This window comes from Danio aesculapii, chromosome 12 (genome assembly GCF_903798145.1).
Source record: "Danio aesculapii chromosome 12, fDanAes4.1, whole genome shotgun sequence".
Lineage (NCBI taxonomy): Eukaryota > Metazoa > Chordata > Actinopteri > Cypriniformes > Danionidae > Danio > Danio aesculapii.
This window is the reverse complement of record NC_079446.1, coordinates 31,785,302-31,802,190: the sequence shown is the minus strand read 5'-3', so window position 1 is coordinate 31,802,190 and position 16,889 is coordinate 31,785,302. Positions and strand designations below refer to the sequence as shown.

Genomic DNA, 16,889 nt, shown 5'->3' with positions numbered 1-16,889 from the left:
ATATATATATATACACACACACACAGTTGAAGTCAGAATTATTAGCCCCCCTTTGATTTTTATTTTCTTTTTAAATATTTCCCAAATGATGTTTAACAGATCAAGGAAATTTTCACAATATATCTGATAATATTTTTTCTTCTGGAGAAAGTCTTATTTGATCTATTTCGGCTAGTATAAAAGCAGTTTTTACTTTTTTAAAAACCATTTTAGGGTCAAAATTATTACCCCTTTTAAGCTAGTTTTTATTCCGATGGTCTACAGAACAAACCTTCGTTATACTAATTACCCTAACCTGCCTAGTTAACCTAATTAACCTAGTTAAGCCTTTACATGTCACTTTAAGCTGTATAGAAGTGTCTTGAAAAATATCTTGTAAAATATTATTTACTGTCATCATAGCAAAGATAGAATAAATCAGTGAATATATAGAATTGAGTTATTAAAACTATTATGTTTAGAAATGTTTCGAAAAAAATCTCTCCGTTAAACAGAAATTGGGGCAAAAATAAACAGGGGGGCTGTTGTGACTTTAACTATATATTGCGATGTGAATACTATTTCAGCTACATTTGGAATGAAATCTATAATTTAGATTGATTGGAATAGTCTTGGAGTGAATCAACATAGATAAATAAGATAAAGTGAAATAAGTAGTGCTTAAAGGAGTCAGTAGTCAGATATTCAGGTAAGCAATTAAATAATCAAAAAAACACTGTACAGTCTTCATTGCGTATCAGCGATCATCCCAACTCAACATTGCAAACACTGCGATGTGACTATTGCGAATGCACACATTGCGATATTGATGCTGAAACGAAATGTTGTGCAGCCCTAATTATAATACTTGTTGTGTTGTCATTTTGATGGTTTAAAGAGCACTTCAAGGTTTATCGATTTGCATTTTGACATGTTTTTTAATGTAATGCTTGACATCAGTTTGATGTCAAAATCAAAGTGCCGACTGAAACCAGAGTACATTTTTATCAAACCAAACCTGGCGCTTTTAAACATACCCTATAGGACTGTGACAAGGCGGCAGAGTGCTGGTGAGAGAAGACGCCGATTCTAGTTTCTAATGCTTTCCAGAACCTCGGCTCCACAGGTGGAGGATCTTCAGTAGCTCTCACTTCCCGCTTTTAACGCACTTCAAAGCTCAGGTTAAGCCTGCAGCGGCAGGGGGGCACCAGGGATCCCTAAAACCCCACCACCTTAAAGGCCTGTTTAGCAGTCCATCCCTGCTGAGAGCCCCCGGTTCCCCATCTAAAAAAATTACAGTCCTGTTTTACAAGAAGACCAGGAGGGAGGAGGATAAATCTCTCTGGTCCTGGAGGCAGGTTTAATGAGCGCAGGCACACCATCAGCTCTCCTCGCTTGCTCTATTTAGGGGTCACGTACACCGCATTTTGTTCGTTTTCAAACACTTGTTTAAAGATAAAAATATCTAGATTTGGGAAAATAATTTTCGAAGCAAAATAAAACTTCTTTTGTGTGCATAACTGGATGCAAACCAAAAACATAAAAATAAAGGAAAAGTAAATCAGAGGACTATAGCTCTAATACACCATATGAGTGACTGATAAATTAAAAACATGCACAATCTGCTAGTTAGAAGAGCTTGGCTTTCTTCTTCATGTCATTGCGCTTCCAAAGAGGAAGTCTGTCAAATTCGTGGATCTCCATCCCAAAAATGTCAAAGAATGTGTCGGCAGCCAAGTGGCGCTGGAAATAAACGAAGGGAAAGAAAAAAAATGATTGGATAATTTGAAATCATCACGTATGTGTTTAGCTAAAGGAAACCTGATAATATGTATTATTATTAATAATAATTGTTATATACAGCTAATAATAATTATTTATTTTATTATTATTGTTACAAATTAAAAGTAATATTACAATAGTATTGATTTGTTTAACACAATTGAGATGAATTGTGCAATAATAAATAACAAAAATAATATGTATTTAATTAGTGTATTATCCGTATTATTATTATTATTATTATTATTATTATTATTATTATTATTAATAATAATAATATCTTAGCTACTTAAATGTAAAAAACTCTTTATATAATTTATTAGTTAGTAAATATTATGTAGTACTTTCTATGTATAATAACCCTAGAATAATAAAGGGACCAAGCCGAAAAGAAAATGAATGAATGAATGAATGAATGAATAATAATAATAATAATAGTAATAACAACAACAACAACAACAATTATTAATATTAATTTAAATATAAAAAATATTCCCTAGATATCGTTGCGCTTCCAAAGAGGATGTCTGGCAAATTTGTGGATCTCCATCCCAAAAATGTCAAAGAATGTGTTGGGAGCCAAGTGGTGCTGGAAATAAAAGATGAAGATAATGATAAAAATGGGATAATTTGACGTATCTCATATGTGTTTAGCTAAAAAGGAAATCCAATAATATATATTTAAATTAATTGTTATATACTGCTAATAATAATTAATATTAATTTTATTGTTATTATAAATTAAAAGTAGTAATATTACAATAGTATTTATTTGTTTAATGTTATTGAAATAATGAATTGTGCAATCATAAAGAGCAAAAATAATATACATTTAAATAATAATTAGTGTATTATTCGTATTATTATCATTATTATTATTATTATAGCTACTTAAATTTAAAATTGTTTATATTTTATTTATTATTAAGTACATATTACGTAGAATTATTGGGTATCATAATAATAATAATAATAATTATTATTAATAATATAAATAAATAAAATATTTCCTATATTTTACTTTTCAGCTTGCAAAATTAAACGCTGATAAAAGCATTTTCTAAAAAAAACACATAAAATGCACATTGACTCATTTCATTCGTCAAAGAATTAAGCTATTAGGTGTTATTTACCTCCAGTCTCGTCCTGTCCACATCCTTCGGGAGCTTAGTACGCCCTCTGTTGGCGACAGTGAGCATTTCATATGGGTACACCTTTACAAAAGGAGGGATTGTGTTGTTATGGAGAATGCTATGCGAGGCATTTGCCAAACACAATGTATTGCTGAATGCAAATGGATGAGGGAATAATGCACGGTCATTACATTCTAACACGGCAAACAAACATCAACTCTTGCCATCGCCAAGCACACAGTGCACGGGAGAGGGTGATTATGCAGAGGAAGGGCAGAGCATGCAGTGAAACACATGGAAAATGAGTCTTGTGTGTGAGAGTGTGAGCAGGTATTAGCAGAAAGTCTGTGTTTCTTGAGGAAAGAAAGAAAGGGGTGCTGCCGGATAGGAGTAATAAAGTGCTTTAAGTGATTAGGTTTAGCATTGAATATAACTAATTATTTTACCATAGTTTCCCATTCTTTTCTATAGGGATATAAAGGAAAAAGGTCTCCAAAATGTTATTTCATAGCTATATAAATCATATGAATAATATACATAGGATTTTTTCTGCCTGGTCAACTAAAATCTACCTTGGCCTCATTGAGGGGACCATTTTTTATGGTTAATCTATAATGCTACACTTTATACTAGTAATTGCTAATGTTTCTTTTATTATTGTCAATGTTAAAAGCATGATGTGCGCCTCATATTTTTTATATAATTGTTTTTTAGGATTCCTTTTAGTAATTGAACAATTTTGCAATTCTTTTATAACTGTTAAATCAGCTAAAATTACTGATGACAGATATTTCTTTTAACCTTGCTTGATTCAGTGAACCTTAATAAAGTGAAACTCTATGAGAATGTACTTATGTTTTAATTGAAACAATCTCTAAAGAAATCTTTGCTACTGATATTTTATTAATTAAATAACAGTGAAATAGAATACATGCACCGGCCACTTTATTAGGTACACCTGGCCAACTGCTTTTTATGCAAGTTTCTAATCAGCCAATCACATGTCAAGACGATCTGCTGCAGTTCAAACCGAGTATCAGAATAGGGAAGAAAGGGGATTTAAGTTACTTTGAACGTGGCATGGTTGTTGGTGCCAGCTAGGCTGGTCTGAGTATTTCAGAAACTGCAGATCTACTGGGATTTTCACTCACAACCATCTCTAGGGTTTACAGAGAATGGTCAGAAAAAGAGAAAATATCTGGTGAGTGGCAGTTCTGTGGGCACAAATGCCAGTTCAGAGGAAAATGGCCAGACTGGTTCGAGCTGATAGACGGCAATAGTAACTCAAATAACCACTCGTTACAACCGAGGTATGCAGAAGAGCATATCTAAACGCACAACACATCAAACTTTAAATCAGATGGGCAACAGCAACAAAAAACCACACTGGGTGCCACTCCTGTCAGCTAAGAACAGGAAACTGAGGCTACATTCACACAGGCTCACCAAAATTGGACAATAGAAGATTGGAAAAACGTTGCCTGGTCTGATGAGTCTCGAATTCTGCTGGGACATTCTGATGGTAGGGTCAGAATTTGGCATCAACAACAAGAAAGCATGGATCCATCCTGCCTTGTATCAACAGTTCAGGCTGCTGGTGGTGGTGTAATGGTGTAGGGGATATGTTCTTGGCACACTTTGGGCACATTAATACCAATTGAGCATCGTGCCAACACCACAGCCTAGCTGAGTATTGTTGCTGACCGTGTCCATCCCTTTATGATCACAGTGCACCAATCTTCTGATGGGTACTTCCAGCAGGATAGCGCGCCATGTCATAAAGAACGAATCATCTCAGACTGGTTTCTTGAACATGACAATTAGTTCACTGTACTCAAATGGCCTCCACAGTCACCAGAACTTAATCCTATAGTGCACCATTGGGATGTGGTGGAACGGGAGATTTGCATCAAGGATGTGCAGCCGACAAATCTGCAGCAACTGCGTGATGCTATCATGTCAATATGGACTAAAATCTCTGAGGAATATTTCAGGTAACTTGTTAAATCTATGCCACGAAGGATTAAGGCAGTTCTGAAGGCAAAATGGGGTCCAACCGGGTACTAGTAAGGTGTACCTAATAAAGTGGCCGGTGAGTATTGGGAGTGTTTGTTCTTTCAAATGAAAAAGAAGAAATGTTTTGAATAATTTTATTTCTGTTTATTTTCCACACTAAAATGAATGGGTAACTATGGTTGTGCCAGCTGTATCAGGAAGAAATTAGAGTGCTTTTAATGCTAACACTCCTACAAACAATTACCAGTTCACAGTCATGCCAGTTACGGTTACCTACAATGCTGGGAAAACCTATTAAGTTCTAATCTATGCAATCTTGCCAATAACTATTATCCAGAGCTGATGCATGTATTTAAGTCGGCCCTAAGAGAATCAGGAATCTGGGTAACTACAGCAACAAAATATTACCATATGAAACCATAAAGTCTCTTTAACAAGAACCAGGAGTTTCAAAAAATCAAAATGGTGATCTTTAAACTGTGTGAAATGACATATGAATTATTATATGCATATTATCATAGCACTAGAAGATATGCTAGTAATACTTGCTCGCTGTCCATGGCCTGTAAAGATGAGCCAAAAGAACAGTCCTGACTGATGAATAATCTTGGTTTTGGGAGGGTATGGTGATTATATATTGCACACGTAGGAGCAATTAGAGATGGAAGAGAGAAAAGAAACATCATTACTTCAAAAATATTTAGGATACTTGCTTTATATTCCAACATATTAGGCATAGACATTCCCCTGTCCATTCTTGTAATGGAATCTTGGGCATCTTGGGTGGGCTACAGAACAGAACACATACAGCGTGATGCCAACGATAAGAAAAGAAAGCAGAAAGTGTTTTCAAGTATTCAGAAACTTGGGATATAGTCTGGATCTGATTCCTAGCAGCTATTGCTCTGTATTAAGTTCTCTGGAGGGAGGTGAATGTCAAATGATCCATGTGATGTGCTCATACGGGTCGGAATGTTTTCTTTTAGGTATTTATTTAATGTTTCAAACCATTGACTGTGCTCTTGTCTTTCCCCATGGCTCAAACTCAGACACAAGCATAGCAATGAGGGCATGAGTGCCATTCCGGTTACATGTAGCATGATTTTGACTTCAGATGTGCATGACCGCTGATGCACATGCTTAGAAGCTAATGCATGTCAGTCACATACCTTGAAATCTGTATAGATCAGAAAGAGACAGAATGTTATTAAAGTACTGTAATCGCTTGCTTTTTAGGTATTGGATGTATTCACAGGTTTAGAAGCACTGGAGTTTACCTCTTTGTCCTCCACAAACGTCCCCATAACTGTTGTATTGAGAGAGTTCTGTAGATTGGGGCTAGAAGCATAGACATAAAATATATTTTATTAAAGGTACTATTTTTTTAATAACTGTAATCTGGAATTAATATTAACCTTTTTGGTCAACATTCGAAAGTTCACTGTGTATTTTCACTGGACTCAGTTTTGTTGATTGAACGTTTTATGTGATAAAATTTGACTTTTGCATGCTAACATTTACTTAAGCATATTTCCTACGTTATGGGTAATTTATTCATAACCTTTTCGAAGGTGCAGTATGTAAGTTTGACACCCAGTGGTTGAACTAGGTATTGCATGTCTGGATCAAAACAAACGCAAACGCGTAGGTTTCTAGATAGAAGACCAACTGCGAGACTATCGAACACCTTGAATTCATATATCAGAAACGGCCTCTATTTCTCACAGGTGATCACCTCAGGTACACCTCATGTGCTTTATTCTGTGTTAAATGGTAATAATGTGAGTTTGAATGCCATTTTACATGATATTTATTGCCACACTATTGAAAGCAGCTGCAGATCACATCAGATCTTGAAAATGAAATAAACCGTTTGAAATTGAACTTTAAAACTGGGATTCACTATCAGTGATTCAGCATGCGCATTTAATAACGCTAAAGAGGTTTAATATGTATTAATTAGATTATAAACATTACCATGTCGTGAGTGGGTGCATATTATGTGCTTGAATGGCTGTATTTAAATTTCTATCATGTTTCGTTAGGTGCAAACAGCCAAATTGATTATCATTGCAAATCTCGTCAAGTAGCGTGTTGTTAGAACACGGGGTTACAATGTAACCTGCTCATCTGTTTACGTTCATAATATATTATTTGCTAATGCTAATCAAGAACTTAATAATTAATTTGACTTTAGAAGAGTCAAAAACTTACATACAGCACCTTCAGATATAATTTTCATGTAGAATTAAGACATTATGGCATCGTTACCAATCACATTAAATCCATAAAAAGTAGCTGCTGAAGTGGCACTTTTCAGTGGATGTTTTTACAGTTTAATGAAGCTCGAAAATAGCATGAATGCATTTACATAAAATAATGACAAACTTTAAATGCAGCTTAGTATTTTACTTTTAAAAATATACAAACAGGGCTTGATATTAACTTTTTTGATCACCAGCCACTGTGGCTAGTAGTTTTCCAACATTACACTCGCCATTTTGACTAGCCACAGTTTTGTTGTTGGTAAAATATATTTTAAATGCATAAATTTGTTTTTGGCAAGCTAAATTACTTGATATAAATTTTGTGTCATTTCCACTTGCTTCCTGATTCGTTAAACTTTTTGTGTTGTGTATGAGCTTGCTCAATGAGCATAAGCAAATGGGTTGAGGTTTCATAGTGTCGTATATTGTAATTTGTTTTATTTCACATGACTATTCAGGGATCGACTCTAAGGATTTACATACTTTTTATCTGGCCACACCAAAATAAATAAACAAATAACTAATTATTTCCCAGCTACAAATAAAAAAAATTGAATTAAAAATTATAAAAACAAGCTACATATAGCTGCGTACATGCACTTTTTATTAACCTAAACCTCTCTTTAAAAATTGACATTTTAAAAAGAATTATTGTCATACCTGTATATCTAAATATATCTCCTAATAAATCAATGTTATTGTAAAGGATGATTATTAAACCTTATAAAAAAATATAAAAAAATAACTGTAAGCAAAAGAGAGCAGGTGGAAAACATACCACGTGCGATAATGAAAGGATGATCACATGTACATGGTTAACGTTAGCCCCGTTAATAATCTGTTCAAAGTATTGTTAAAGTGAAAGCAGCAACTGCTGCTGCTTACAAAAAGACGTTTTTTAAAAAGAATCTGTAAAGCAGCAGGACTGTGAGTGCACAAGCATGACTTTATGTCCAGTCTATTTTAAAGTAAACCGATCGCACAAGTTGTGTTTGCAAGCATGGTGTCTTCTCGCAATAAAATGGGAGCGTGCAAGCTTTATAAACACTTGAGCGCATCACATCCGCGCACAGTACTAAAGCCCTAATCAGTTTGTGAAGAAAGCATGCGTCTCACCATGCGCGTAATCATCCTATGATTCGGTATTTACCTGCTTTCTTTTGCTCGTGTGAATAGTTGTTTTGTCAGTGGTGCTTCTCGATGAACTACAACTTAAAAATTATTTTCAACCAGCCAAAGTGGCTAGCAGCTCTCTAACCTGCCACAGCCGAAATCTACCCGCATTTGGTGGGTTGGCAGGTCTTAATGTCAACCCCTGTATACAAAATATGGAGTATATGTGGCAGCGTATCTCTGTATATTAATTGAAGCATTCAGTGAAATTATATATTGGTTTAACGATTTATTCAAATAATTTATTTGAAATAATACAAACCTATAGTAACTTTATAAATCATTAACTCTAATCATTTGTTCAAAAACAGGATTTTTTCCACAGTGTTGGTCTGAGGTAAATGCTAAGAACTGCATTCAGAAAGAACTGCAGCTACTGGTGGGTAAGTCTGAATCTGATTATTTATTTTGGATTAATAATGGAGCTTTATGATCTTGGTGATCTTTATATTAAGATATTTTCATTAATAAAAGTTGGCTGAAAACTGTCAACACTGACAGTATTGTGTGTAAAATGTTAGCCAATTAGTATCAACTACTTGTTTAAATACAATGTCAAAAGTCCATGTTAATTTTGTAATTAGATTGATATTAGTGAACAAAAAATTATGTCTGGTTAGGCCATGTTGCTTTAACAAGGCCATATTGTGTTATGAATTTAAGAAACTTATTTTGCTACTGTGTTTGTTCTTTAAGTTTGTCTGTGAAGCTCTTTGGGATTGTGTGCTTATTTTGTTTTCTCCAAGAGACTCTAAATAAAAAAAAAAAGATCCTCATCTAAGTTTAAATCCTTTCCTAGTTAAATAGTTCAGGTTTATGCTTATGTTGAGCCCTTTTATAGAAAAATTCAACCTGGCTAGTGGGAGTCACTGTTCTATAAACTACTGTACTAATACACACAAAATTTGGTAAGTTGAATGGTATTAATGTCAATCCCTTACTGTAATACATTAAATAAATAGCGCTAGTATATATATATATTACTTTCTAGAATTTCATAGGACATTTGTACAACATGCAGTATATGTATTTCTGAAAGGCTGAAACTTACCCGATGGAGGCCATTGCGTCCATATCCAGGCAAAGATGATGTTTTAACGGTTTGAGAGTCTATAGCAAAGGACAGAATACTTTTATATACTCATATACTTATGCCAGAGTACAAATAACTAGATTTGCTCTGCTTGTTTTGTGTGTATGTGGTATAATACCTGTGGTACAGTTAGCATACTGGGAGTCAAAGCGCTGGGCAGCCACACTTCGTACATATCTCTCTCTGTTCATCTCCTTTTCCATCTCCTCCTTCAGAATAAGCTTCCCAAGTCCAGACTGGATCTGCAGATAAACACAGTCATTTGAGCGCTTTATTGAGTGATTAAGTAAATGATAATTTCACTTAAAAATTAAGTCTTCAAATAATTTCTCAGATGCTTTATATGTCTTAAAACCCCCAAATCTGCTTAACCAGGAGTTACATAATTGTGAAAATTGAATAAAACAATGCAATTAGTGTGTGTGTGTAAACAGCATAGCATACACTGTAAATCAGGGGTCACCAATCTCGGTCCTGGAGGGCTGGTGTCCCTGCAGGGTTTAGCTCCAACTTGCCTCATCACACCTAGCTGGGTGTTTCAAGTATACCTAGTAAGACCTTGATTAGCTTGTTCAGGTGTGTTTGATTAGGATTGAAGCTAAAATCTGCAGAACACCGGCCCTCCAGGAACAAGTTTGGTGACCCCTGCTGTAAATAAATCTTGCTGCACTACATTTTTTTAGTTGAATCAAATTAACTTTTCTAGTCATCTCAACTTACATTAATCATATCAAACTGACTAAAAATATTAAGTTAAACTATGAAAAACTTTTTAAAATATTAGTTGAAGCCTGACTAACTTAAAGTTGAAGCAACATAAAAAATATTTGTTGTCTTGACTTCTTGTCACAGTTTTTACAGTGTACAGTAGTTTGGAAAATATATGCTTTTACGAAACAAAAAAAGCCCAAAACAAAGTGATGCATGAAAGCATTAACACACTCTCGACCTTGCTGAGATGTTCTTCCTGAAGGTGTCTGCGTTTCAGTTGCTCTTCCTCTTCTTCATCCCGTGATCGACTCCTTCCATCTGAACCTGATCAGAATTTAAAAAAAAAGAAAGAGTGAAAGAGAAGCAAAATCTTGAAATGATTGCAGTGTCATCACCATGTCTTTGTACCCATAGTAACCTGCAACAGAATCTCATAGAGAAAAAAGTAATGGCACAAAAATGACAACATGAGCAAAATAAATAATAATAATAAACAAACAAATCATATTTAATAAATGACAAGGAAACATGATCAGATTGAGTGGTGTAATGATTTCTGATTGGAAATATATTTGATTTATCCGCGTTGGCAAATATTTGTGTCTGTACAGCCATAGCGTTCTTCAGACACAGCTGGATCTAGGAGCAGACAGTCAGAAATGACAGGCCAAAATATTCAGCAGCAAACCAAGATTTCTCAATGCAAACAATTTTGAGAGCTTCATCAAATTCGAATAAAAGGCTTCCTTAAATATTGGATTTTGTATGTACTGTTTGGCCCGGCAGAGCTGATAGCGGAACTGTACCTAAAGCAGCGAGGGACGGAGGGCACGGCCAGTAGTCAGTCTCGATCTTTGCGGTTTCATCCGGTCGAGGTGCATGAGCGGCAGGGAACTTGGAGGATTTGATGATGTCATCAGCGGACTTGCTTTGGGCTGCCAGGGCAGCTGAATCTGAATCGGTATTATGGAGGAACTAGACTATGAGTAACGGCCTCTCACAGAGTGATAGTAGTACAGTGCTGGCCAATCAGTTCAAAGCATGACATTTTAGAATTTGCATATTAAAAAATAGCCGAATATTTGTGCATTCTAAAACATTCTTGATATGAATGTTCTATAAACAGTCAAGCCAGAAATTATTCACACCCCTGGCTTATTCTGACTCACGGTTTTTGTTCAAATGTAAATAAGAAATATTTTTTTCCACAATGATGCCTCTTGTACATCATCTTATTATCTTTTGGGAGAAGACAAGTGTCATTTTCATTCCAAAAAATAATAATAACTTGCAGATTGAATAAAAGTAACTTTAAGTCAGAATTTGCCAGGAGTATAAATAATTTTGGGCTTGACTGTATGTACTTTAATTATATTGCTTCACTGCTTTGAATGTTAATAGACAGCACTGCATTTGATACAGGACATGCTACTATTGGCAAGGTTTTTTTAATAATACAAAGCAAGCAGAAAATGTAAATATAACATAAAATAGACATAAAGTGTATTTTAGAAAAGACTTGACTGTTTAAAACGTGCCGTTCAATTTATTGAAAGTAGCCTGATGTGTAGATTGACAGAGTATGCAAAACTGAGACCAAAGCAGAGTCATGTGAAGTGTCAGTGAAGCTGCTATGGGATCTGGCAAGTTAGAACTCCATGCAATTATTAGACTGCAGAATCAAAGCTTGACGGCAATTGTTAAAGAAAAAAGAGATTTAGTTTGTTGTTTGCGAATCAATCGTGAGGTAGCAGTTGAAAAAAAGAAAGATTCTCAGATGAGAAAAGCTTATAATGTCAAATGGTACTTACATGTCAACATGGGTTGTGATCATAGCATCATAATCACAAATTAATGGATGGATGGAGTCAACACACATGAATAAATAATAAAAAATAATAATCAGAAATCATGCTTGCGCACACACCATGATAGTCACCAAAAAAAATTTTTTGGGCGTGTAAATTAAAAAGTTTTATAGATAGATAGATAGACAGACATAGATAGACAGACAGACAGACAGACAGACAGACAGACAGACAGAGATAGATAGACAGACAGACAGACAGACAGAGAGAGATAGACAGACAGACAGACAGACAGACAGAGATAGATAGATAGATAGATAGATAGATAGACAGACAGACAGACAGACAGACAGACAGACAGACAGACAGACAGACAGACAGACAGACAGACAGACAGACAGACAGACAGACAGACAGACAGATAGAGAGACAGACACATAGACAGACAGACAGACAGACAGACAGACAGACAGACAGACAGATAGATAGATAGATAGATAGATAGATAGATAGATAGATAGATAGATAGATAGATAGATAGATAGATAGATAGATGGATAGATGGATGGATGGATGGATGGATGGATAGATAGATAGATAGATAGATAGATAGATAGATAGATAGATAGATAGATAGATAGATAGATAGATAGATAGATAGATAGATAGATAGATAGATAGATAGATTAAAAGCTTAACTTGAAGCATCCATACCATGCTGTTTGTAGATTGGTGGTTTTCTATACATGTTAATGCCTTGGTCTGCGAATTAGAAAATAAAGATCTATTTTAATAAAACATTTTAATGCAGTCTCAGTTACAAATAAGATGTTCCAATCAACCAGTTTCCAATCATGATTTGGGGACAAGCAATGCATATATTTGTCTGAAGTGTCTGAATTAAATGTATTCTGCATAAGATCTGATCAAAATCTACTATAACAAAACAATAAATAAGAAAATGCATAGATGCATCATGGGGGAAGCTAAAGAAAGATGGAACTTAAAGAATGGAGAAAGACACTATAGAGAAGAACAACAGGCAGATGATGCTCCAGCTCCTACCTGGTATGTGGAAATGTTTAGGGGTCAGAGAGAGGGTCGGGGTGGCCGGCCGAGAGGAAAGGGGAGAACTCCGGCCACTGGATGGCTCAGTGCCTCCAAACAAGAAGAGCAGAATAAGCGGAAGAAAGAAAGAAAACAAAACAAAAAAGAAAGAAAGAACAAAAGAAGGAAAGAAAGAGAGAATAATGCCAGAATAAATAGTCACTGACGGAAAGATGGATGAACAGAAAAGGGCTTCACAGAGAGGTGAAAGAGACGGACTGGATCATGTGGGTCGACCCACCAAAGAGAACAAATGTTGAAGGAAAGACGGATTGGAAAGAGTCGCAGGAAAGCAGCATGCAAATACTTCACAATCATTCACCTCAAGAGCCAGAAGACATTTAAAACTCACACCGTTAGGAAGCCTTTTTGTTTAAAGGTGCAGTGTGTAAGTTTGACACCCAGAGGTTGAACTAGGTATTGCATTCCTGGATCAAAACAAACACAATCGCAAGTTGCCCGATTGAAGCCAAACAGGAGCGAGTCTAATGATCGAGCCTAAAGGCTGATTTAAAACGTGTTCTAAAAGCAACATCATGCGATAGAAGGAATATTCTGCAAATTACAAGCAGTTTTTGTTCTAACCAACACCTCGAATTGATCTATTAGAAACGGCTTCTATTTCTTGCAGCTGAACAACTGGATACACTGACAGTGATCACCTCAGGTATACATCATGTGCTTTATTCAGTGTTAAATGCTTATAATGTGAGTTTGAATGCCATTTCCATGACATTTATTGCCATACTACTGAAAGCAGCAGCAGATAGTTTACCTCAGATCTTAAAATAATCTATTTGAAATTGAACTTTAGAACTGTGAAATAATGCAAACCAACACATTTGAGTGATTCAGCATGCACATTTAATGTTAAAGAGGTTTAATATGTATTAAGTAGATTATAAACCTTACCATTTTTTGAGTGAGGGCATATTCTGTGCTTCTGGCTAAAGTGGCATTATGCAGGTTAAAAGAACCAAAACCAGCCCGTTCCGGCACGGAAGGTCCATTTTCAAAGCAGAATATCTGACTTTAGCATTGTTTTTCAGATAAACAAGAATGTTCACTTGGCATGTTTTTTAAATATCTGCAAACATAATATGGTATTTTTATGCTTTAGAAGAGTTCAAAACTTACATACAGCACCTTTAATGATAATATGACTGAATATCCTATATAGGGGTTAGTTTGTGCTTTTGAGACAAATGTAAGCACATAACATAAAAACACGTGTTCCAAAACCTAGTGAAAAAAATGAAAAATCCCACAACACATGGGAAATAGCTCAAATAATCCAGAAGTTTGATTGAAAAAATGCTTTTAATAAACATTATTTGTGCATTGTAGCTTTTCCTCATTAGATTATTTACAGTACAAATAATAGTAATAGTACACATTATTATTCATAATAACATGCTGCATAACTGTAATGCAATTATGTCATCTTGACATCCTATTTACAGTACATTTAAGTCTTTTAAAGGTCCCCTAAAATTAAAAAAAATTGTTTAGTTAGTTTCAGTCTGTTATTTTTAAGAATATCTATAATCTAGTGTGCTCCGAAACAGTGACAAAATTTGCATTTAGAAAATATATAAAACTGAAATAAATATTTAAAGCTTGTAGTTTGTTGCTTCCGCCCAGTTTTTCATCAAATATTGACCAATCAAATTTCCCGCCCCCTTCAAGACACTTCTTATTTGCGTTTCATTTGATGCACTTAAGCTCAACCACTCTCACTGCCAGAGCTGTGATAAAAGTGAAACATTTTTTTAAAAGGGGAGGAACTACTCAGCCACAGCCATATCATCCTGCAGCCAAAGACCAAAGCAGGGCTGAGCCTGGTCAGTACTTGGATGGGTGACCACATGGGAAAACTAGGTTGCTGTTGGGAGTGGTGTTAATAAGGCCAGCAGGGGGCGCTCAACCTGCAGTCCTAATACCCCAGAATACTGAAGGTGACACCATACTGTCAGTGGGTGCTGTCTTTCGGATAAGACGTTAAACCGAGGTTCTGACACTCTGGGGTCATTAAATTTAATCCCATGACACTTCTCGTAAAGAGTAGGGGTTTAACCCCAGTGTTCTGGCCAAATTCCATTCATTTGACCTTAAATTTCATGGCCTACTAATCATCCCCATCCACCAAATTGGCTCTATCACTGTCTCTCCACTACATCTATAGCTGGTGTGTGGTAAGCGCGTTGGCGCTGTTGTCTTGTGGCTGCCGTCGCATAATCTAAGTGGATGCTGCCCACTGTTGATAGTGTGGAGAGACCCCTATCATGATTGTGAAGTGCTTTTGGTGTATAGCCATACACGATAAATGTGCTATATAAATACACACATTACATTATTCTATGTCCCGCCCTCTCTTCATTTTTCAGTTGAGATTATGTCAGACATTGAAGCACTTCACGGGACCTTTTAGTTCATTTCAAAAAGTCAGTTTCAGTTAGAATGCCTACAGTATGAAGGCCCTAAACAGCAATATTACTCACTAGGTTTTGGAACAAAGTTATTAGTATGACAGTAATAGTGATGTCACAATCACTTGGCTAAATGTTGCGTAATCAACTGTAAGGTGGTCCAAATTCTAAAAGAAAAGAAATGAATGGAAAATGAAAAACAGGACCAGCATGCTTCAGAACTGCCAAGGACACCAAATTGCTTTACACACTCTACAACAGCCATGAAGCCAAGACATACCTATGCAGAAAGAATCTGTGGAGAAGACAGAGGGACATTACACATATAAGCATGTGATTAGTTAATTTTGCATTGGCAACTTGCATTACATGTGCTTCAGTTGCATCTACAGGTCAAACGCAGCCCCTTGACCTCATAAGGGTGCGAGTCAAACAGGCCAGGGCTGTGAATTTCCCAAACAGAGACACCAAAAGCACAAGAGTCACATTTTAGCAGGCCTGAATCAGAGGAAGGAGGTGGATTTGTGTCTTTGGGACGATATTGACATTGAAAATGAGGCGAAAAGGTCGGGCAACAGGGGTGGAGAGGCCTTACCTTTGTTATGGGGGAGGAAGTGGTGTCGAAAGGGGGAGGTAGGGCGCGTGTCACTGTTGCTGGAGCGCAAAGAGGAGCAGAGCTTCAGCATTCCTGCCGGCCGCTCAGAGGAGAGGAGGGCGACGGAGGAAAAAAAAAGAGGATGGAAGGAGCACATATGAGCAGAGGAGGGAGGAAAAAAGCTCAGGAGGAAACGGAAAGGCAATGCGAGGCCAAGTGCATGAAACGAGGAGATCTCGCTCATCCATACACTCTGCTGGAATCCTATGAGGGAAGGATTTGAATGATTGCACTGTATTGGACTCACCTGGTCTGTGGAAGTGCTGGGGTGACTTAGATAGAGGCGGTATGTAGTTATGGCGATGATAGACTGGAGAGCCAATGGAGCCCTGGCTGGTGGATCTTTGTATGATGCGCTCCCTCATGTCATAGCAACCCTGCCGCATTCATACACAAATATGGAAAGTTTCAAAAAGCATTAGACTACATTATTATATTATTCATAAGGGCTTTTCACATTTCAAAATAGTTAACACCTTTATGCATTTATCCCCTGGATATTTTAACGTTTTGACTTATTTATGGTTCCTTTTTTCTTTCGATGGCTATGTTATTGTCATTGTTGGACAAACACTTCTAGCTAAATTTGTTTGGAATCTAATAAATAAAGTTATAAAGAATAGTTAACCCTGAGTCATTCTAAACTGGACTAAACTATTTTGCTGCACAGTTCTCATTGCTCATAATTTTACCATGGGGTTAACAACGTTGTCGTGACTGGGATGAAGGCTAGCTA

The 16,889-nt window shown here is 36.1% G+C and overlaps 1 protein-coding gene across 6 annotated transcripts in view; it reads right to left on the bottom strand.

The window, feature by feature from the left end:
- Positions 1–1,462: 1,462 nt before the first annotated feature.
- Positions 1,463–16,889, bottom strand: part of ablim1b (actin binding LIM protein 1b) — a 153,233-nt gene continuing 137,806 nt past the window's right edge. For 4 of the 6 annotated variants that reach the window (XM_056470215.1, XM_056470216.1, XM_056470217.1 and 1 more), the window contains 11 exons: positions 16,401–16,530; positions 16,094–16,186; positions 15,779–15,793; positions 13,028–13,120; positions 12,677–12,724; positions 10,961–11,101; positions 10,393–10,478; positions 9,562–9,685; positions 9,402–9,460; positions 6,188–6,248; positions 5,664–6,087 (listed from right to left, as the gene is read on the bottom strand). In XM_056470215.1, coding sequence (XP_056326190.1) covers positions 6,068–6,087; positions 6,188–6,248; positions 9,402–9,460; positions 9,562–9,685; positions 10,393–10,478; positions 10,961–11,101; positions 12,677–12,724; positions 13,028–13,120; positions 15,779–15,793; positions 16,094–16,186; positions 16,401–16,530 — 870 coding nt within the window. In that variant the 3' untranslated portion in view covers positions 5,664–6,067. Of the gene's footprint in view, positions 1,723–2,894; positions 2,976–5,623; positions 6,088–6,187; positions 6,249–9,401; positions 9,461–9,561; positions 9,686–10,392; positions 10,479–10,960; positions 11,102–12,676; positions 12,725–13,027; positions 13,121–15,778; positions 15,794–16,093; positions 16,187–16,400; positions 16,531–16,889 lie in introns of those variants that run through there. The other 2 variants (XM_056470220.1, XM_056470219.1) reach the window with 2 other exon arrangements.